The sequence below is a fragment of the Ctenopharyngodon idella genome, chromosome 10 (genome assembly GCF_019924925.1).
Source record: "Ctenopharyngodon idella isolate HZGC_01 chromosome 10, HZGC01, whole genome shotgun sequence".
Lineage (NCBI taxonomy): Eukaryota > Metazoa > Chordata > Actinopteri > Cypriniformes > Xenocyprididae > Ctenopharyngodon > Ctenopharyngodon idella.
The window spans coordinates 7,862,656-7,884,722 of record NC_067229.1 but is presented as its reverse complement, the minus strand read 5'-3'; the positions used below and the strand labels follow the sequence as shown (position 1 = coordinate 7,884,722).

At 39.9% G+C, this 22,067-nt stretch overlaps 1 protein-coding gene across 3 annotated transcripts in view; it reads left to right on the top strand.

Moving 5' to 3' along the window:
* Positions 1–22,035, top strand: part of crebbpa (CREB binding protein a) — a 42,972-nt gene extending 20,937 nt beyond the window's left edge. The window contains exons 5-31 of one of the 3 annotated variants that reach the window (XM_051909061.1): positions 1,434–1,547; positions 3,650–3,904; positions 4,431–4,521; positions 4,631–4,768; positions 5,998–6,115; positions 6,236–6,407; positions 7,915–7,977; positions 8,095–8,204; positions 8,537–8,716; positions 8,827–9,078; positions 11,346–11,492; positions 11,870–12,050; positions 12,201–12,319; positions 12,459–12,698; positions 14,016–14,104; positions 14,896–14,976; positions 15,137–15,193; positions 15,635–15,712; positions 15,810–15,877; positions 16,225–16,375; positions 16,680–16,826; positions 16,944–17,057; positions 17,143–17,308; positions 17,443–17,610; positions 17,753–17,914; positions 18,089–18,370; positions 18,640–22,035. In XM_051909061.1, coding sequence (XP_051765021.1) covers positions 1,434–1,547; positions 3,650–3,904; positions 4,431–4,521; positions 4,631–4,768; positions 5,998–6,115; positions 6,236–6,407; positions 7,915–7,977; positions 8,095–8,204; positions 8,537–8,716; positions 8,827–9,078; positions 11,346–11,492; positions 11,870–12,050; positions 12,201–12,319; positions 12,459–12,698; positions 14,016–14,104; positions 14,896–14,976; positions 15,137–15,193; positions 15,635–15,712; positions 15,810–15,877; positions 16,225–16,375; positions 16,680–16,826; positions 16,944–17,057; positions 17,143–17,308; positions 17,443–17,610; positions 17,753–17,914; positions 18,089–18,370; positions 18,640–20,895 — 5,999 coding nt within the window. In that variant the 3' untranslated portion in view covers positions 20,896–22,035. Of the gene's footprint in view, positions 1–1,433; positions 1,548–3,649; positions 3,905–4,430; positions 4,522–4,630; positions 4,769–5,997; positions 6,116–6,235; positions 6,408–7,914; positions 7,978–8,094; positions 8,205–8,536; positions 8,717–8,823; positions 9,079–11,345; positions 11,493–11,869; positions 12,051–12,200; positions 12,320–12,458; positions 12,699–14,015; positions 14,105–14,895; positions 14,977–15,136; positions 15,194–15,634; positions 15,713–15,809; positions 15,878–16,224; positions 16,376–16,679; positions 16,827–16,943; positions 17,058–17,142; positions 17,309–17,442; positions 17,611–17,752; positions 17,915–18,088; positions 18,371–18,639 lie in introns of all 3 variants that reach the window. The other 2 variants (XM_051909060.1, XM_051909062.1) reach the window with 2 other exon arrangements.
* The last annotated feature ends 32 nt before the right edge of the window (positions 22,036–22,067 follow it).

Here is a 22,067-nt window from a genome sequence, read left to right as displayed (position 1 = left end):
TGAGGTGTGTCAGCTGTATTTTGTGGGGTGAGGCGTGTGGTAGCAGACCTGTTTAGTCTCAGCGAGAGCGGTAATGAGACGCTTTTGTCCTGATGTGGGGTTTAGAGCATTGTGTTCGTCACACAACTGCAGCACTATACTCAAGTTTACCACTAATTTATATACCTAGCTATTTGAATAACATCCGATGTAATGGCACGTTTGAAAGTTGCCCAATTGAGGTTTGTTACCGCCACAATAATGGATGTCAAATGTCACGTTTTTGCACTTGCATAGAGTATATTTTTGGCCTAACACCATTCGGTTCACAACCAGTAACGTTTCATTCGCAAACACAGGGAATTTCCCGAGCAAATGCTTTGCTCCGTCTCAAGTATAACAGTCCATTTATAGAGAAAATCATGCCTTTATGGTATAATGCAGTATTAAGGAGTTGGCAAACGGCAGGAGAGGGCTTGCGGCAGCCCGATGCTGCCCGGCTGCTTTGCTCTCAGTGCTGTAGTTGTTGTTGGACCCAGAGCACAGGGCTTCATTTCAACTCAAACGCAAGTGTGGTGCCAAGCGTGCCCTCCACGCTGCCAGCTCATTTCCTGTTGTTCCCTGCCCGCGGTGACACGCGTATCTCTCTCTCTTGGACTCCTGTGGAAAGACATGAACGTTTAGAGATCATTCTTAAAGTGTCATGTTCTTGCAGACTTTGATTTCTCCTGAAGGCTCTCTTGGCAGAACTCGCTTCCTTCTAGAACCATCAACATCAACCGCATTCAAATCAGGAGCAACACACAGAGCAGCAATAAATCATAATTGTGTCGAAACTGGAACCGAGCAGTGTGACAACTTGATCGCTCTGTATGATAAAACAGATATTTAAGTACAGTAACTAATTATATTTATCCAAACACTTGACACTACTGTCAAAATACGTAAGGAATAAATATAAATAAAGATGATAATTTTCCAAGCTGTTGCTGGAATTTCCTTGGTAATTGAGGTGTAGGTTTGTCTTCTGATTCGGGATCAGACTCTTGCTCAAACATGTATGGCGAACATCGGAAGTTTTCAGAACAATTCCATGTGTGTAGAGAGGATGTTGAAAATTATTTTGATATGCAAAACTATTACTCAATCATAGCAGTGGGCGTTTAAAGAACATTATAATTTTTAAAAAAATGCAGTTCATAACCCCTTTAAACATCAGTTATGATCTATTTGGCTGTAATATTTGTCATTTGTGGTAGTTTTTCACTTCCTGTGAGGACAGAAAAATGACTTATCACAGTAAAGACAGGGTTCTTGGCCCTGGGTTTAGCAGATGTGTGTGCGTCTGCTGCGTACAGTTCCTTGAAGACCTGCTTTCCCACAGGACCTTTTTGCTCCCAGTTTTGCAGTGTTTGTACTTTGGCTCAGGCTTTCTTCTCTCTCTGTCTCTGCAGTGGCTCACTGTGCTTCATCGAGGCAGATCATCTCGCACTGGAAGAACTGCACGAGGCACGACTGTCCTGTCTGCCTCCCGCTGAAGAACGCCAGTGACAAGCGCAACCAGCAACGTGAGTCTTTCCTGCGTCAAACATCCCAACAATACATTTTTATAATAATAAAAATAATATAAAATAATGCAAATTTAATATTTCTGTATTTTATATTAATAATTATTCATTAAATATATTTACAGTATATATTTATATTACATCTAAAATTATAACACTAATTGTCTAAGTGTCTATAAAATAACAAATGGAAGCATGAGAATCATAAATGATGAAATATAAACTGATGAAAACAGTTCAAAACTGCCTTACATTTGAGTTTCTTCAAATTAGATTTGTCTAGATTCCAGCTTTGCATTCTCTGGATGTTCTCTCAAAAAACTTCATGTGAACTTTATGTGATGCCCATGCGAAAAAGGACACTTTAGCATATTTTAAAAAAATAGTATTTATTACAGATGTGGTGTACTTTAAAAGAATATAAAAGGTTTTGTTCACCCAAAAGTGAAAATTCTGTCATTAATTATTCACCCTCATGTCGTTCCAAACCTGTAAGACATTCATTCATCTTTGGAACCCAAATTAAGATCTTTTTATTAATCTGAGAGATTTCTGTCCCTCCACTGACAGCCTACACAACTACCACTTTCAAGCCCCAGAAAGGTAGTAAAGACATCATTAAAGTACTCCATGTGGCTCCAGTGGTTTAACCTCAATTTTATGAACTGACGAAAGTTCTTTGTTTGCACAAAAACATAATTTACCACTTTATTTACAAAATATGAATCTCCAACATGCATTCACACAGCAACGTCTACTTTCGCATCAACACAACACGCATGTTTCGTGGTGCTCTTGTGAACACCCAGTGGAGATTGATATTTTGTAAATAAAATGGTAAATTATGGTTTTTTTTACACATAAAATTGAGGTTAAACCTCTGGAGTCACATGGATTACTTTAATGATGTCTTTACTACCTTTCCATGGCTTGAAAATGGTAGTTGTGTAAACTGTCAATGGAGGGACAGAAAGCTCTCAGATTTCATCAAAAAGATCTTCATTTGTGTTCCAAAGATGAACGAATGTCTTACGGGTATGGAACGACATGAGAGTGAGTAATTAATGAAAGAATTTTCATTTTTGGATGAACTAACCCTTTTTTTTTTTTAAATATTCTTTTAAGATTTACAGTACACTGCAAGAGCATATTCAATACAATTAGGTGCACTTCTTTTAAACAGTATCATTGAAAATAGAGCAACACTTTATTTTAGTGTACTTGTTACACCATACATGAAGTTACCATAGTAGTAGCTATATATTATGCATAATTACATGCAACTAATCCTAACCCTAACCCTATAGTAAGTACATATAGTTAATTAATGTTACTCAGTACTTAAATGTGTAGTTGCATTGTAACAAGGACACCTTAAAATAAACTGTAACCAAAAAAGTTAATATGTAATCACCGTTTATATTTGTCCACAAATCAGGCATTTAGTCATAAACCTTTAGATCAAAATGTTTTTAAAGTAAGAAACAAATTCAGTTGCATGTTATTTTCTGGATATGTAGTTATTCAGTTGGATTCTATAAGGAAAGGCATCATTGTAGTTCAGTAGCTGCGAGTGCATGAATGTTTTATGCGACCCGTGTATGTTTGCAGAGTCGTTCAGCTGAGGGGGAGGGGCTCGAAAGATGAGGAGAATCGTGCCGCCCCGCTGGCTGAGCGGTGACTCATTAAAATCTCACGCTGTTACAGCTCCAGCAAACCTGCAAACTGCCTCTCCCTTTGCCAAGCGTCTCTCATCATGACTCTGAGAGTGCGAGGCAGCTAAAGTGTTTGTTTTTGTGCTGGGGGATTTACATGTTAGAGACTCCGCGCTGTGATATTTCTTCCTCATGCAAATGGCGTCTCGAACCCCCTCCCCTTCCTTTCTACTTCCCCCGTTTTTTTTTTTTTTTTTTTTTCACAAATAATGTTTTCTTCCAGATGGCTGTTTGGCAGGTTTTGAACTTTTTTGCTTTTTGTTTTGATGAACAGATTCTGCCAAATGTTTAAGCAGAATCAGACACAAAATCTCATGCATATCTTGTTTGAAATAGGCAAATGTCGTCTTCCCAGAAGGCTTCTAACATCTCTTTCCTGCATTATAGCAATGTTGAGTCCCCCCAACGCTGGTCTGCAAACCCCCATCGGGTCGGTCGGCACGGGGCAGCAGACGGCGCCCACGCTACCTAGCTCCACGCCCTTCGACCCCAGCTCCATGAAGCGTGCATACGATGCCCTCGGCCTCCCCTACAGCAACCAGACCCCCACACAGACCCAGTCCCCTGCACAGACGCAGGGCCCCGGGCAGCCGACTGCGCAGACCCAGCACCAGCAGCAGATGAGATCCATCAATGCGCTCGGTAAAAACTTAATATAATAATAAGGATTGATATTTTAAATGATATTTATTAAACCATTAAATAAATGTTTATATATATATATATATATATATATATATATATATATATATATATAAAGAATATAAATAAACGTATTTATTTAATAATAAATACATTTTGTTTATATAAATTATGTATATAAGCTATGTATATGTTAGTGTGAGTTTATATTTTATGTATATTCATTTGTTAGTGTGTGTATGTATGTATATACGTGTGTGTGTGTGTGTGTGTGTGTATATATATATATATATATATATATAATAAACATGAAATTTTATAATAAATAAAAACAAGTAAATCCATATTAGTATGTATGAATTGTTTATAAAATATATATAAACTATATATAGTGTGAGTTTATATTATATTTATTTATATTTATTCTTTTTTTTAATTGTTAAATGTTTTTTTTGTGTATGTATATTTATAATTTTATTTATGTATTTTTATTTGTTTGTTGTTGTTTTTGTTTTTTTTTGTCCAGGTGGTCAGATGAACCCAATCGGCGTACCGACATCAGAACAGGCTAAGCTGCTCCCAGATGGCACCATGTCGTCAACCCTTAACCCTAACAAGTATGACATGGACGCACACCAACCAAAACACATGCCCAGCTCTTAATTGCTAAAATTGATGTTTTAAATCTGTTTGCTAACTAAGTTTCTCCTGATTTCCCTCATGCAGTCAGCTGATGCCGGACGGCTCTACGGTAGGCAGCATGGGTAACCTGCCCACAGCGGCCCCTCTGTCAGCCACCAGTGTGAGGAAAGCCTGGCACGAGCATGTCACTCAGGACCTCCGCAACCACCTTGTTCACAAACTGTTAGTAATACCTGCTTTTAAACTATATATATTTTATAAATATTTTAAATTGTTTTGCTCACCAAGGCTGCATTTATTTGATTAAAAATGCAGTAAAATTTTCAATTTAAAATAACAAGTTAAAGTTATATTTTAAGATGTAATTTATTCCTGTGATCAAAACTGAATTTTCAGTATCATTACTCCAGTCTTCAGTGTCACATGATCCTTCAGAAATCATTCTAATGTGCTGATTATCATCAATGTTGAAAACAGTTGTGCTGCAGTTTGAAAATGGAAAAATTTAGGAGCACATTAAGAACGTAATTGCACAATGACAATTTGTTTTTCTTAAAAAAAAAAATGGGATACAAGGAGACGTACAAGCAAAATGATTTAATTTATTTGAATACAAAAAGTATGCTAGGTTTTTAAATATTTTTGCTTCTATTTATTTAACAATTATGGAGTAATGTATATTCTAAACATTGGATTAAATGCAGGATATAGTTTATTTTGTAACCAAAATAACAATAATAACCAGAAAAAAATAGTTTCTTCGTAATATGGGACTTTCACACTGGGACACTTATTTTGCAGTGTTTATTACTTCCAGTTGCTCCTTCAAACATGATGATGGAGAATAAAATATGCACTCTTACAACCATCTAAAACATAATACAATACAAACACCATAAAAGTAAACAATGTCATAATTCATCAACAGTAGATCATAAGTGTGTTCTCTGAAACCTCTAGCCTGTAGAATGTGCAACAGCGCTGCGTTTTCACTTTGAAACGTTCAGCACTCATATTTATTTAATAAAATCCTTGCCTTTTGAAGTTTAATAATCACATTGAGCCGTATTGCAATTCCTGCTTTTTGGCACCAAATTTAAGACCTCTTAAAGTTAAAATATAAAATTAAGACTTCTGTTATATCAGGAGTGTCCAAACTCGGTCCTGGAGGGCCACTGTCCTGCTGAATTTAGCTCCAGTTTGCTTCAAAACGCCTGTCTGGAGGTTTCTGGCATGCTTAGTACGACCTTGATTAGCTGGTTCAGGTGTTTAATTGGGGTTGGAGCTGAAAACTGCAGGACAGTAGCCCTCCAGGAACAGGATTGGACACCCCTGTGTTATATCATTTAAGATATAATGTATATTTTGAATTTAATTAATGTCCAGTTGAGCCAGGGGGATTGTTCTTTGTAATAAGTAGCTTAAACGTAGTTTTGTTCTCTGTGTTTTAGTGTGCAGGCCATCTTTCCGACGCCAGACCCTGCCGCCCTGAAGGACCGCCGTATGGAGAACCTGGTGGCGTACGCACGTAAAGTGGAAGGAGATATGTACGAGTCTGCTAACAGCAGGGTGAGCACAAACCACAGTCAAGCTTACACCTCATCCTAAAGGCCGATTATGTGTGTAAAGTGAAATTCTTCAGTGCCAATTATGTTGATTTTAATAATGTAGTCTGTGTGTGTTGTATAGGATGAGTACTACCACTTTCTGGCTGAGAAGATCTATAAGATCCAGAAAGAACTGGAGGAGAAGAGAAGGTCTCGATTGCAGAAGCAGATTATTAATCAGACAACCATGACTGCAGCGGGACAACAGCCACCGGCCCTCAACCAGCCTAATGTCATGGGACCTCGGCCACAGAGTGAGTCGTGTAACCCTAAATCTCTCATTATGCTGTACTGTCACCAAATATATTGGATTCATCAGCTTGTTTTCTTTCAATAAGTGGTTTTTCTTTTTCTTTTTGGAAATGATTGATTTGAGCTTATAGAGTGCAACTGTTCCCGCCCAATTTTTTTTAGCGGCGCTGGTTCCGGAAGTAATTTTTCCATTCATTTCTCCCATAAGGATTTCAAAAAAGTCTTCATTAAGTCTTCATATAAGCCATGAACCAAGCCAATCAGCAACGAGGTGAATCATAACATTACAAACTTTAATTTGAAGCAAAAGAGTGTTTGAAAATCTGACAAAAATACAAAGGTACAAGACTGTGTACTTAACGGCTTTAGTGATGGAAAGAGCTACAATGCGACGAAGCATTGAGAACAACATAATCAAATTAAAAACAATGGAGAAATATAAAACTTCTGATTTAAAAATGTTGATTTATATAAAAACAATATATTTTAAGTTTATTGCAAAATATGCATATATATTCATATATATAAGTATTATTAAGTATGAGAGCGTTGGGAGACCAACACGATTACGTCATTCACAATGATTCATGGGAGTGGGCGGAACTAACTACATTTTGGTGCATTTTATATTGTTTCGACTCTGACTGGTGGAATTTTCAGTAACACTTTACAATAAGGTTTCATTAGTTAAGGTTAGTTAATGAATTAACTAATATTACCTAACAGTGAGCAATACATTAGTTACAGTACTTACTGATCTTTGTTAACATTAGTTATTAAAAATACAACTGTTTTTTGTTAGTTCAGGTTCATTAACTGTTATCTGATAAAACTTTTGATTTTAATAATGTATTAGTAAATCTTAAGATTAACATTAACTAAGATTAATAAATGCTTTAGAAATATTTTTCATTGTTCATGTTAACTAATGTAGTTAACTAATGTTACCAAAAACTTTTTAGGAAACACTGTTACCTAATTTTCTGTACAGCATCATGAGTAATGTAGTTTTTCATCACAAATTCTTCTGTTAAACTAAGTTGATTTAATACAGACTAAAAAAAAAAAAACCATTGATTAACAACCTCATAGGCTCACAGTAAGGCTGTCTTTAAAGGTTTATAAGTTATTGTTAAAAATCAATTTCTCTGGAAAAATTGGAGTTTTTACTTCCGTAACCGACTGTTGGGCTCTATTGATCTGAGTGTATGTGCCTCTGTATTTGAGTGATACAACTTCACTCAAGCTTATTCACCTCAAGAAAACTAAGGTGCATAAGCTCAGATTAATGAGACCTACGATCAATAAGTTCCAAAGTTAAAAAAGTACAAACAATTATTTGGGAAGTCATTATACCCTATGTGATCAAAGTCATTAAGTTTTGGGCCAATATGTTGACATTAATTAGTATTGTCAGGAGAAAAAAAACCTCTTCGGTTCAAAATAACCTGAACACACAAGTTAAAAAACACACACAAAACACTCATTTTGTCTCATCCCTCTCTTCAGATGGACCTGTGCCTATGCCTAATGTGCCAAATCAGATCATCAATCGCATGCAGGTGTCTCAAGGTACTTCGCCAGTCCCCTCGCCGCAAATCACGTCTGGGAAACACATTTGTTTTCTCAACTCTAAACAAAAATTTCTGTGTAATCAATCTTGTGTGATGTATTTCCTAATCCATTCAGTGAATCCATTCAGTGCAATGCCCAATGTGCCGATGTCTCAGGCTCCCATGGCAGCACGTGCCGCTTCTCCAATAAACCATCAACAGATCAACATGAACCAAGTCCCTACGGTTAGTCTTCATTTCTTGTTTCTCATTCCTTCTTCAATCAGTTAATTTTTATTTGTATGTCACAAACAAAATGCAGTTCAAAGTATTTTACAGGCTAGAACAAGCAATTGACACTAGGAATAAAATAACAAATTAAAAATAAGACCCAAAAAGAGATTATAACACTAGCATATTAAAAGTATAAAATGGAAAATCAGTGATGATAAAAATGATTAAAACTTTTAATATTTTCTGCACATCTCACTTCCTCCAGAAGGTTGTTCCAGAAGTGTGTTGTTTCTACCATCTGGACATACATCTCATTGCATCTTTCTTGCCATTTTCTTTTACAGATGAATATGTCTCCAACGCGAATGCCCCCAACGCAAGGCATGCTGGGAGCTCACGGTGGGAATATGGTGTCGCAGACGGCCAACCAGGCGCCGTTCATGGCTCAACCGCAGTTCCCTGCCAACACCAATGCCATGAACGCTAACATTGGTCAGCCCAACGCGCAGGCAGCCGTTTCCCAGGTGCGCGCATGCACTCATGTTCCTAAAGTAATCTCATTTCGCATGACAACGTCCCCTCTAAACATGTTTTGTCCCTGCTTGTGTGCGTGCGATCTCTCCTTCCCCAGCAGCAGCCGAACGCTAACCTCCCCCTGAATGCACTTGGCCCCTTGGGCCCCTCACTAGGCTGCCCTGCGCCCCCTCAGGCTCCACTCCGCGCCACACCACCCCCCAACGCCACCGCCAGCACCACTAACCTGCCAGCAGCACTGCAGCCCAGTCAGGCCTCCACACCCACTCCCGCCCCTGCTCAGGGCACCCCGCCTCACATGCAGCCCCAGACGGAGCTGCCCCTCCCTGCTCAGCAGCACCCTGGAACACCGGTGAGACCCCGCAGATCCATCTTCCAACCACTGTTCCAAAACCTAGTGAGCTGCCTACATAGGCAGCATCCTGAACCAAATTAAACTTTGTTATCTACTCATTCACGACATTGACAGCAATCTTTGGGCACCACACAAATTGCACTTCATAAGAAACTAGGGCTACGTGATTTGGGGGAAAAGTTGAATAGCAATTTTTTTTCCCTCTTTTTCTTCTTCTTTTTTTTTTTTTTTTTTTATTTAAATGGCAATTTTAAAATGTGTTTCGTTTCAGAGAGGCCAGGTTTGCGATGCTTGTTTGTAAGGCTGCACAATTTGTCAAAAAAAAAAGTGATTATATATATCAAAATAAAATATATATTAATATATTATTAATTATAATAATTATTGTTAATAAATTAAATATTAAAACAAAAGTAATATTACTATAGTGATATTTTTCTGTAAAATAAAGTAAAAATTTGCGAAATTTATTTACAAAAAATTTATATAATTTTATTTTACTGTATAACTGTAAAATTATAATAATCATTGTCTGTCCATTGGTTGTATTTTTTAAACTTTTAAACTGTTGATTCGAAAAGCAAACAGCTCTTACTGCATGCACCGCAACACTTTTAAAAATGGTGGTTGAAATAAAATGCTGCTTGGAGTCAACCAATCAAAATGCTGTGTGAACTCATCCAATCAGCATGTTCAGCACCCAAGTCCCACCCCCAAAAGTTCCTGAACTTTGAAAAAATATGACCTCATGAGCAGGGACTTTCTGAGGAGGAAATTTTTACCTGGAACTTAATTCAGACCCTGGTCCCTGTGGTCGAAACACACCGAGTACCACCACAAAGTCCCTAGTTCCTGCGGTGGAAACTCAGCTTTAGCTTCACATTACAAGTTTGGGAAGATGATTGGTAAGTTTTTGCGTTCCCAAATGCACATTATAAGCAACCAATAGACATTAAAACACGATGAGCTTGTCATGAGCCTCTCACGTGTAAATGAACACTTTGCCACGCTTAACTCTGAAACACGCAGCACATTTATTTAATTAAATAGCAGCCATTGTGAGTTGATAAAACCAAAATCACAATATGGCTTAGTAGGCTTATTTCAGCTAATTGTGCAGCCCTACAAGAAATGCACAGGAGACTCAAATCACAATTGATTCCAATAGTGTTTGAAATCAGCATTTTACTAAGCTAATAGCACAATGCTCTAACAAGTATAGAATGCACACATATTTTTTTTGTCAATTTATAGCACTCTTTGGTTACATTTTTCAATAAGCTTATTGCAATGCATTCTGGGATACATGAACTGCTGCATGACTTTGGCCTGGTTTACGAAAGCCGACTGTGGTTTCGCCTCACGTCACCTGCATCTAGGCCAAAAGTTGCTCTTGAACACTGCAAAGACTACAACCAATGGCCAACTAGCACGTACATTCTGTGCCTGCGTGATACGAAATAACTCCATATCAGCAGGTGGCAGTAGTTGTTATTCGTAATTAATTTTATTCCTTATTCAAAAAGGGAAACTGGAATAGCTAGGACTTTAAATATACAAACTGTACATGAAGCCATGCTGGTTTACCTCTTGACTACTTCGTTTGCTTGCTTCGTAACTTCTGTTTTTGTGTGTGTGGTGTGTGTGTGTGTGTGTGTGTGTGTGTGTGTGTGTGTGTGTGTGTGTGTGTGTGTACTAGTTCACTAAACCAGTCAGAACAGCCAGTCAGAGAGATCACTACAGGCTTCACTACAGATTCAACATGCTCATTTGGCCAAAAAGCTGCCGACAGCTGTCTGACTAGTGCTGATGATGCAGAACATGTTGCAAAAACTATTCCGACAGACACTCAACGACAGCCTGGCTTGGTTTGTAACAGCCTTTATTGTGTGCTAACATTTGCAGTTCATCAGCAAATTTTTGCGGCCCCGGTCATTTTAATAGTTATTCATGAAAACAAGATGGCAAAAGATTTCCCCATGCAAATTTCACAACGGGTTCAAGTCGTTCACACAGATTCGCCATGTAGACAAACAGAAAGCTGCTTCATGCATCACTGCACTATTGACAATTGACCATGGACCTTTTTGCCCGTGAAATTGTGCTACCTTTTTGGAAAAAGGCGCACCTTTGATCTCAGTAGGCCACTTACTAGGTTTTGGAACAATGTTACGGTATTGTTATCAAACTAAACGGTGCCATCTGCCAAATATGAGAGTAATTTTTCAGTTTTAAGACAGTAAATTGGATACTCTCTCTTTCAGAGTGGTGAAAACCGTGTTCCCACCCCAGCATCAGCAGCCAGTGCCGAGCTGCACTCCCAGCATGCCGTGCCTGATGTACCACCCAGTGACACTAAAACAGAAGAACAGGAATACGACATAAGCGTCAAAACAGAACCCAAGATGGAGGTGTGTTTTGTATGTGTGTGTATGTGTGTGTGTGTATATATATATATATATATATATATATATATATATATATATATATATATATATATATATATATATATATATTTTATGTATGTATTGTATTGTATATTCAGATTTCTGAAGGATCATGTGACACTGCAGACTGAAGTAATGATGCTTAAAATTCAGCTTTGACATCACAGGAATAAATTACAGTTGAAAACTTTTTAAAAAAAAAATAAGAATAATTCACAATATTTCTATTTTTGCTGCATTTTTTTTATCAAATAAGTGCAGCCTTGATGAGCATAAGAAACTCTTTCAAAAACTTGGCATTGAATGTGTCAGATTCTGATGATTGTTCTGGCCTCTGTTAGACGGAGGATGACACAGGCTCCCTATTGGTCAAAAAGGAGGAGCAAGAAGGGTTGGAGACCAAGCAGGAGCCAATGGAGACAGAAGACAAGAAGATGGACATGAAGACAGAGATCAAAGAGGAGGATGAAAGCAGAACAAACGGCACAACGTCCTCTTCACCGTCCCAGTCTCGCAGGAAAAGTATGAACCAATGTTTCTTTTTTTGTGTTCGTTCCTGGAAGAAAACTCAGGGAGTTCAGTGCTTACGAATATAGAGAATAACTCCCGAATAGGTCCTCATTAAACTTTTGTCTGTTCCTGTCTTTTGTGTTTCCTGCTCTCTCTCCTCAGTCTTTAAGCCAGAGGAGTTGCGGCAGGCATTGATGCCCACTCTGGAGTCTCTGTACAGGCAGGATCCAGAGTCTCTGCCCTTCCGACAGCCTGTGGACCCCATACTTCTTGGCATCCCTGTGAGTCTCACATGCATATGTGCTTTCATCATTGTAAAATTATGGAAATGACTGAAAAATATATCTAATACCAAAGTTTGAAAACTGTACGAGTACATTTTTGACTGAACTATGAAGGTGTTTTCTTTCCTGCTTTAAGGACTACTTCGATATCGTGAAGAATCCCATAGACCTGTCCACTATCAAACGCAAACTGGACACGGGTCAGTATCAGGAGCCCTGGCAGTATGTAGACGACGTGTGGCTGATGTTCAACAATGCGTGGCTGTACAACAGGAAGACATCGCGCGTGTACAAGTACTGCTCCAAACTGGCTGAGGTGTTCGAGCAGGAGATCGACCCGGTCATGCAGGGCCTCGGTTACTGCTGCGGTAGGAAGGTGAGATGATCGCTGGCTTTCAGTTCAGATTCTCTTGTCGTATTAATTCCACAAAGATAATAACAACAATGAGTATTAATAATGTGCAAATAAATGTTTTATTGAATACTGAACTGACTTCAGCTGAACAATAACACTATTGTCTTGTTAGAGAATTGAACTCTGTTTGCATGATTGATTCTGTTATTTTCCTGTTTATCACTGTAAATCTGCTTTGAAAGTATCTGTATTGTATAAAGTGCTATATAAATAAAAGTGACTTTGCTTTATTATTTTTTTAATAAATGGTACAGTTAAATTGCTCCACTATTATTATTAATAATAATAATAATAATAAATGTGCTAATAAATATATGTAATGTGTGTACATTGTTTAATAAATGTTTATACAGTAATCTCTCTCCACAAAAGTAATGATAATATGTGAAAAAATGTATATGAAATATATTAATGTTTAATAAATGGTTGCTGTATAATAAAAACTAGATTCATAAAAATGGTTATAAAATATCATTCCACAAAATAATAATATGTGAGTAAATGTGTGTTAAATATATCATTGTTTAATAAATGGTTATACAATAATATATTTCCACAATAATAATAACAATAAAAATAGTAATAACAATGTGAAAAATAATGTATATTAAATATATCATTGTATAATAAGTGGTTATACAATAATATTGCACCACAATAATAATAATAATAATAATAATAAATGTGAAGGCAAATTTGTATTAGATATTATTGTATAAATTGCATAATAAATGGTTATACAATATATCTCCACAAAAATATTTCATTTGTATTAAATATATTATCATATAGTAAATGATTGTACAACAATCTCTCCACAAAGATTATAACAATAATAATAATAATTAGTAATAATGTGAAAATAAATGTGTTATTGAACAATAACTACAAAAATGTTAAAAGGCAAAATATTTGGATTTATGGAAGTGTAAAAATCAAGTGAATATCTAACACATCCCATTTTTGACATGCCCTTGTTTTTTTAAGCATGTTATTCACATTGCACATTATGCAGTTGTCTTTTTTTTATTATGTTATATATTATATATTGAATTCATTATTTTTGCTAACATAACTTTGGTTCAGTTTTTGTGGTGCAAGTAATATTAAAACTAAACGGTAATGCCATTATTGTCATATTTTCACTACTACTGTTGAATAACCTCCAGTATTTTGATATTAGCTAGTCGACTGACTCCTGGTCATCATTACACAAACTTGACATGAACAGCATTTTCCAGTCATGTTTCTAAACTTTCGTTTCCTTTCCTCCCACAGTACGAGTTTTCTCCTCAGACGCTGTGCTGTTATGGCAAGCAACTGTGTACGATACCCCGAGATGGCACTTACTACAGTTATCAGAACAGGTGAGATGACACACTTCTTTGAGGTAACATTCATGTAGTCAACAGCCATGGGAAACGTTTAAGAGGACACTCGCATTGAAGCAGACGTGCTCCCTGTCATGTGGTGTGGTTTGGTTTTAGTTGTGTGTGTGTGTGTGGTTTGGCACGGAGCAATAGCTGCATTTGAGATTCAGGCAGATCAGACACTGGCATTAAACCTCTCTGTGTGGATATATGTATGCTGGCATAGTTTACTCTCAGGCCTGTTCGTATGTATTTGCTAAACATCAAACTGCATTCTCGCTCTCAACCCCCTCCCCCTTTTCTCTTTCTTCAAGGTTTCTCAGCTTGAAGTCTCCAGCCAGTCCTAATTTATTGGCAGTTGTAATATTTGCACTGGCACATTTATTAGGTTTTTTTTTTTTTTTTTTTTTTTTTTTTTTTTTTTTTTATAGAGAATTACGCATAACAGTCTCCCTTGCGCCCCCTGCATCACAGAGCATGTCACTGCAGCACCTCTTAATAAGCTGATTGGCAAACAGACACAGCCGCTCTCACTCGCTTATGCACTCACATCCACTCTGAATTTGGTCTCTTTTCTATGTCAGCATTTGGCAAAATTTCTCTTTATTCTTAGTTATAAACATCCTGGTATTAACGTTTTTCTTTTAACTCTTGGAAGTGTTAAACTCACGTTACATTTGATATTCCATCCATGTTAATAAATCAGTCACTCTTGTGTGTGTTTGTGCACCCCCATGTAATTCCTGAAGTGATCCATGACTCAACTTGTGTTTATTGTGACTGTATAGGTATCATTTCTGCGAAAAGTGCTTCAATGAGATTCAGGGTGACAGCGTGACGCTAGGAGATGATCCTGCTCAGCCACAGACGTAAGTGATTGTTCGCGAAGATTTTATGAATTATCAAATCATCTGAGTTCAAAATCATACAGAATTATTCTTTTTTTTCCCCATTCCATTATATACTTAATCCTTTGAAATATGTTTTAAATGTTCAACAAATCTGATATTTGATCTTCTTTGTATGCAGCATGATCTCTAAAGACCAGTTTGAAAGGAAGAAGAATGACACATTAGATCCTGAGCCGTGAGTAAATGCTAAACTTTGTTTCCCAGAATTCCACGTGGCAGCAATCAACGCACTATCAAGTAGCACATGCTCTAATAGTATGGCCATACTGGTCAGTATTGCCTCTGCTCTGGACTCGTAACACCACATGGTTTCTGCTAAGTGGCGCCCCCTGCTGTAACCAACGTAGGACATACAGACACTCCCACCACACAAATATAAGTGTCAGTATCAGTATTATCCTAAAGTTGTCCAAGTCCACACCTCCTACAAAGGCGCAGTTGCATTGGCCTGCTTGCAAATGCGTAAGAACTGGAGGAAAAGTAGCTGAATGATGTGTTTCATCTTAACGACCTGCGCTTGCAGTTAGTGACTACACATTCAGACAAGTAAAACCTGCCAGTATACAGAGCTTGTGAACATGTTATATCCCCCGTTAATCAATTTTCCTCTTTTCAGGTTTGTTGAATGTAAAGATTGTGGGCGGAAGATGCATCAGATATGTGTCCTGCATTATGATGTCATCTGGCCCTCTGGGTGAGTTTGAAAGCACTTCAGAGCGAACAGTGTTGCTTTGATAGCAATTCTGGACACGATGCGGGAAATCGGCACTAATGAGCGTTTCTCTCTGCAGTTTCATCTGTGATAACTGTTTGAAAAAAAGTGGAAAGTCGAGAAAAGAGAACAAGTTTTCAGCAAAAAGTAAGTAATGTGTCTGTTCATGTGATGCATTAATGTTAAATGGATGGTTCACCGTACGAAAAATGAAAATTCTGTCATCAATTACTCACCATTGTGTCGTTCCAAACCATAAGGCTTTCTTTCATCTTTGAAGCACAGATGTAGATATTTTTAATGAAACCTGAGAGATTACTATCCCTCCTTTTAAAGTCCATGCAACCAAAATGTTGACGATTTAAAAAGGTTATAAAAATATTGTAAAAGTAATCAAATGAATTGAGTCTTCTGAGGATGAAATCTTTCAGGTATCGTTAAAAACTATCTCTTTAAAATTGTTTTTGTGCTAAATGTTGCCATCTTCGATCCAGGGTTGCAGACAACGCGGTTAGGCACGTACATAGAAGATCGGGTGAACAAGTACTTGAAGAGACAGAACCATCCGGAAGCTGGAGAGGTGTTTGTGCGAGTTGTAGCCAGTTCAGACAAAACGGTGGAGGTCAAACCTGGCATGAAGACCAGGTAAACTTAACCTTGCTTACCTTTTAATTTACTGTAAGCCAATCTCATAATATGGTGTTTTAGCCTTCAGATGACCCTTCAGAGGGAAAGTTTGGATGTTGATCCAATAAGTTAGCTGGTCTGGTTGATGTGTTTATATGCCATGTTGTGAAAAGAAAAAAATCATTTGAAAGACTTATTTGCTTAATCAAAGTTTTACCTATTTCAATATTGGTTCATTACTCATAATCTTAATGCTATAGTGGCGTGTTAATGTTTGTTCTTTGAAAAGGTAAAGGTGGCTTAAACCCCTGCTTCATTTCAGGTTTGTAGACACAGGAGAGATGAGCGAGAGCTTCCCCTACAGAACCAAAGCACTTTTCGCCTTTGAGGAGATTGACGGAGTGGACGTGTGTTTCTTCGGCATGCACGTTCAAGAGTACAGCTCTGATTGCCCTTTCCCTAACACCAGGTACACTCTAACCAGAGTTCTTTAGCGAAAAACAGATGCTTATAGCGATGCTTATAGTGCTCAGCATGCAGTGAAGTTAAAAGTTTCTCTTTGTCTTCTTTTTTTTTACCTACCTAGACGGGTATACATATCGTACCTTGATAGTATTCACTTCTTCAGACCTCGCATGCTGAGAACGGCAGTCTATCATGAAATTCTCATTGGCTATTTGGAATACGTCAAGAAGCTTGGGTAAGTTTCAGCATAGACTTTTTTCTCAAATCCCATCAAATACAGTTGTCATTCATGCTCTGAACTTTGAACATTTCCACTGTAGATATGTTACGGCGCACATCTGGGCATGTCCGCCTAGTGAAGGTGATGACTATATCTTCCACTGTCACCCTGCCGACCAGAAAATCCCAAAACCCAAGCGCTTGCAAGAGTGGTACCGCAAAATGCTGGACAAGGCCTTTGCTGAGCGGATACTGCATGACTACAAGGTATGGCAGAGACCATATGATCTTTTAAAAACTTTAATAAATCTCTTTCTGTTTTACAAATCAGTGTTTGATTGTGTATATGCCATAAAATACCTGAGTATATGGTATAAATAAAAGGTGTTTGTATTTGATAGGACATCTTTAAGCAAGCCACAGAGGACCGTTTGACGAGTGCAAACGAACTTCCATATTTTGAGGGTGATTTTTGGCCCAATGTGCTGGAGGAGAGCATCAAGGAGTTGGAACAAGAGGAAGAGGAGAGGAAAAAAGAAGAAAACACGGCTGCTTGTGAAACTCCGGAGGTGAATGAGAGAAGCCTTTATTTATATATATATATATATATATATATATTATAGATACCCTGTTGATGTTTGTTATTCCTGTTGTTTTATAAACCCGAAACATTCTATTTAGACATCATGACATTTTCATCCTTTCTAACAGGGCACGCCAGGGGACAGTAAGAATGCGAAGAAGAAGAACAATAAGAAAACAAATAAGAATAAAAGTAGTGTGAGCCGAGCTAATAAAAAGAAACCTGGGATGCCGAATGTAGCCAATGACCTTTCTCAGAAACTCTACGCCACAATGGAGAAACACAAAGAGGTCTACTATATGTTCTTCATCTGACTGTTAACCTGCTCTCTGAGGCATTGCATGATTCATGTGCTTTGTTTAACTTCAAGTTCTTCACTGTTTTGAATGTCAGCTTTTATATGCATGTAAGCCAAGTGTTTTTCTTAGGAATAACCTCTTACCTGTTCCTACTTGTCCTCGCAGGTGTTTTTTGTAATCCATCTGCACTCTGGGCCCATGGTCAACTCATTACTACCCATCATTGACCCCGATCCCCCTCTGGCCTGCGACCTAATGGATGGAAGGGACGCCTTCTTGACGTTAGCACGAGATAAGCACTGGGAGTTCAGCTCTTTGCGGCGCTGCAAGTGGAGCACCATGTGCATGCTGGTGGAATTGCACAACCAGGGCCAGGACCGCTTTGTCTACACCTGCAATGAATGTAAACACCATGTCGAGACACGTTGGCACTGTACTGTCTGTGAGGTAAGATCCAGAGACTTTTTTAACACGCTACAGCTGTCCTTGATTATCAGTATTGGATGGGTGTGCTTATCAGTTTTATTTTGATTGGAGTACAAAAGAAAGAAACCTCTTGGGAGTATATCTGATAGCTACTATTCTACCTGTAGTGGAGAACACATCTTTTTTGTCCATTTGTTGTTAATGCATCTTAACTATTATTTGATTTCTTATAATGAGAAGACTTTTTATATTCCTGTCATCCCATTTATATTCCTGTCATCTTTCCTCAGGACTTTGACCTGTGCATTAGTTGCTACAACACTAAGGGCCATGAGCACCAGATGGTTAAGTGGGGTCTGGGTCTGGACGATGACAGCAACAGCCAAAGCGGCGAGGCATCCAAGAGTCCTCAGGAGAGTCGGCGTCTGAGCATCCAGCGTTGCATCCAGTCTCTGGTGCATGCCTGCCAGTGCCGCAATGCCAACTGCTCCCTGCCATCTTGCCAGAAGATGAAGCGTGTGGTGCAGCACACTAAGGGCTGCAAGCGCAAGACAAACGGTGGTTGTCCGGTGTGCAAGCAGCTCATTGCACTCTGCTGCTATCATGCCAAGCACTGCCAGGAGAACAAGTGCCCCGTGCCCTTCTGCCTCAATATCAAGCACAAACTGCGTCAGCAGCAGCTGCAACACAGGCTGCAGCAGGCACAGATGATGCGGAGACGCATGGCCACTATGCAGGGCCGAGCCATGCCTCAGAGCCTGCCGTCACCACCTGCATCAACAGCCCCCAGCACACCCACCTCGCATCAGCAACCCAACACCCCTCAAACGCCGCAGCCGCTGTCCAACCAGCCAGCTACACCCAATGCAGGCGTCATGTCTCCGACCTATCCCAGTGCACCCCGCAATGGACAACCCCCTCCTCCAGCCTCACAAGGCAAACCTGGCCCACAGGCTTCCCCACTACACCAGCAGCAGTCTCCGCTCCCGCAACCTCCCCAGCAGCAGCCACCTCCGCAACAGCCTCCTCAGCAACAGCCTCCGCCTATGGCGGTCAAAATGGCACGGCATATAGAGATGGTCGCACAGGCTCAACACAACCAGAACTATCGCATGACCATGAATGGCCTTCCCATAAACCACCAGCAGCCGCGCATGCCAGGCCCCATGCAGCCGCCCATGCAGCTTGTCGGACCACGCGGACAGCAGGTCATGCAGCCCATGCCGCAAGGACAGTGGACTGGAGGCCCTCAGCCAGGCATGCAAGTGGCTCAGCAGCAGGTTGCTCCGCAACCTGCACAGGGCCCTCAGCAGACTATGCCTATGCAGAGACCCACGATGCCCCAACAGCCGCGTATGATGGTGCCCACACAGGGTCCACGACCGCAAGCACCCCAGAGACCTGGAGCCATCGCCCCCAATGCCTTGCAGGACCTGCTACGCACCCTCAAATCACCCAGCTCGCCCCAACAACAGCAGCAGGTGTTAAACATCCTCAAATCGAACCCGCAACTCATGGCTGCCTTCATCAAACAGAGGACTGCGAAGTACCACGCCAACCAGCCGCAGCAACAACAACCGCAACAGGGCATGCATGCAGCACAGCCTACGATGCAGAACATGGCAGCCATGCAGGGAGTGCCACGACCTGGCATGGCACCCCAGCAGCAACAGCAGCAGCCTGCACCACAAGGCATGGCAGCTCTTGGACCGCAGAGTCAGCTTATGAACCCTGCGCACGCCAACAACCCGCAGCTGCAGGAAATGTACCGCCGCCAGCTTTTGCGTCACCAGCAGCAGCAGCAGCAGCAACAACAACAACAACAACAACAACAACAACAACAGCAGCAGCAGCAGCAGCAGCAGCAGGGAGTGATGCCGCAGGCACATGGCCAGTTCCCGCAGGCACAAGGGACTGCTACCAACTACACGCAACTTCGAATGCAGCAGCAGCAGCAGCAGTTGGTCATGCAGGGAGCAGGTGGACCCATGGGCCAGCTGCCCCCCATGGCCCAGATGGGGCAGGCAGGGCTGGGAATGGACGGCACACCCAACCTCCTGCACCAACGCATGCTCCAGCAACAGCAGCAGCTTCCGCAGCAGCAGGTCGTCCTCAAGCCTCCAATGGGCTCACCGGCGCAACCAAGTCCCATGAGCCCACAAGCTCACCTGCTTTCCGGTCAGCCGCAAGGTGCACACCTACCCGGCCAGCCCATGGCTAATGCACTCAGTAATCAGGTGTGCTCACCGGCTCCCGTACAGTCGCCTAGACCTCCATCGCGGCAACTTCCTCCACATTCCAGTCCTTCCCCACAGGTTCAGCCACAGCCATCACCGCAGCATGTGCCGCCTCACACAGGATCACCACACCCTGGTCTGACGACACCCATGCCTGGCTCCATGGAGCAGGGACACCTGGGCACACCCGAGCAGAGTGCAATGCTCCCGCAGCTTAACACGCCCAACCGCGGAGGGCTGCCCAGTGACTTAGGTATGGTGGGAGACACAACGGGAGACACGCTGGAGAAATTTGTGGAGGGATTGTAGCGTTTAATGGGAGACTCCACCCACCATAGTCTCCCCATTCCTCTTTTTTGTGGCTCTGTTGGTTTTTCTCTAATATTCTCAAATTTTTTGTACTGACATGTAAAAAGTTTGAAGAAATGTATGAAAAAAAATAAATTTATGTCGACAAGGATAGGGAATGTTGATGTTTCCTAAAAACAAAAGACTGATTTCTTCCTTTTAAGAGGGATTTGAAAATTGTTGTTTAAAAGAAATATAAATCACAAAGAATATATTTTTTGTTCAGTTTAGACCCATGTGTGGTCAATGTTTTGTTTTACAGGTTAATTTTTTTGTTTTGGGGCGGGGGTCTGGTTTCATGCCTTTTTCTTTTTTTTAAGAAAATTACGAAACTTCATTATAATATTCATACCTTTTGTTTTGTACCTTATCTAACTTTACAGCATTTTTGTGTTGGAAGACTGTAAAATTATTTGTCTGGGAGTTTAGGTCAGGGTTTCTCCGCTCTGTCTGTCATCCTTCCTGGCGATGGTATTCTAGTGTTGTACCATTTTTTTTTTTTTTTTTTTTTTTTTTTTTTTTTCTCAAGACATGCATTCGGAGGCGTTTCCTCCTTTCCTCATTGTGAAGTTTGTATGAGGAGACCTATATGTTTGTATTGATAGGAACTGTGCATACGCATGTATGCAGACACATTTGTGCATCGCTCAGACAATACAACACCGAATCCAAGAGGACATGTACACATTTACAACATCTCACTGGCCTGGATCCAGAGGTTCTGTCTTGCAGATGTAGAAAATTGTTGCTTTTTGTCCTAATTTTGTTATACAGATATATAAATGTAAAGAGAGCTAGAAAGTGAGAGAGAGAAAGAGAGAGAGAGAAGGAGGGAGAGAGAGGGGCCCCTAAGCTGAGTGGGAGGGAATGGGCGATCAAGCGCTTGTTGGAGCAGTATGAATTCTGGTATTGACCCTCATTCCTCTCAAACAAACTTGAACAGGGGCTCTACTTTTCCCCTTAATGTAAATCAAGCAAGTTATTAAGCAAAGTACTATAAATATAAGGAAGAGAGAATGAAATCACTGTATAAACTGGTTGAAAAACTTATTTCTTACTTATATACCATATTGTTAAATAAACTGTGTGCAACAGATCAAACCCATGTGTCTTTAATGTTATTTTTATATATT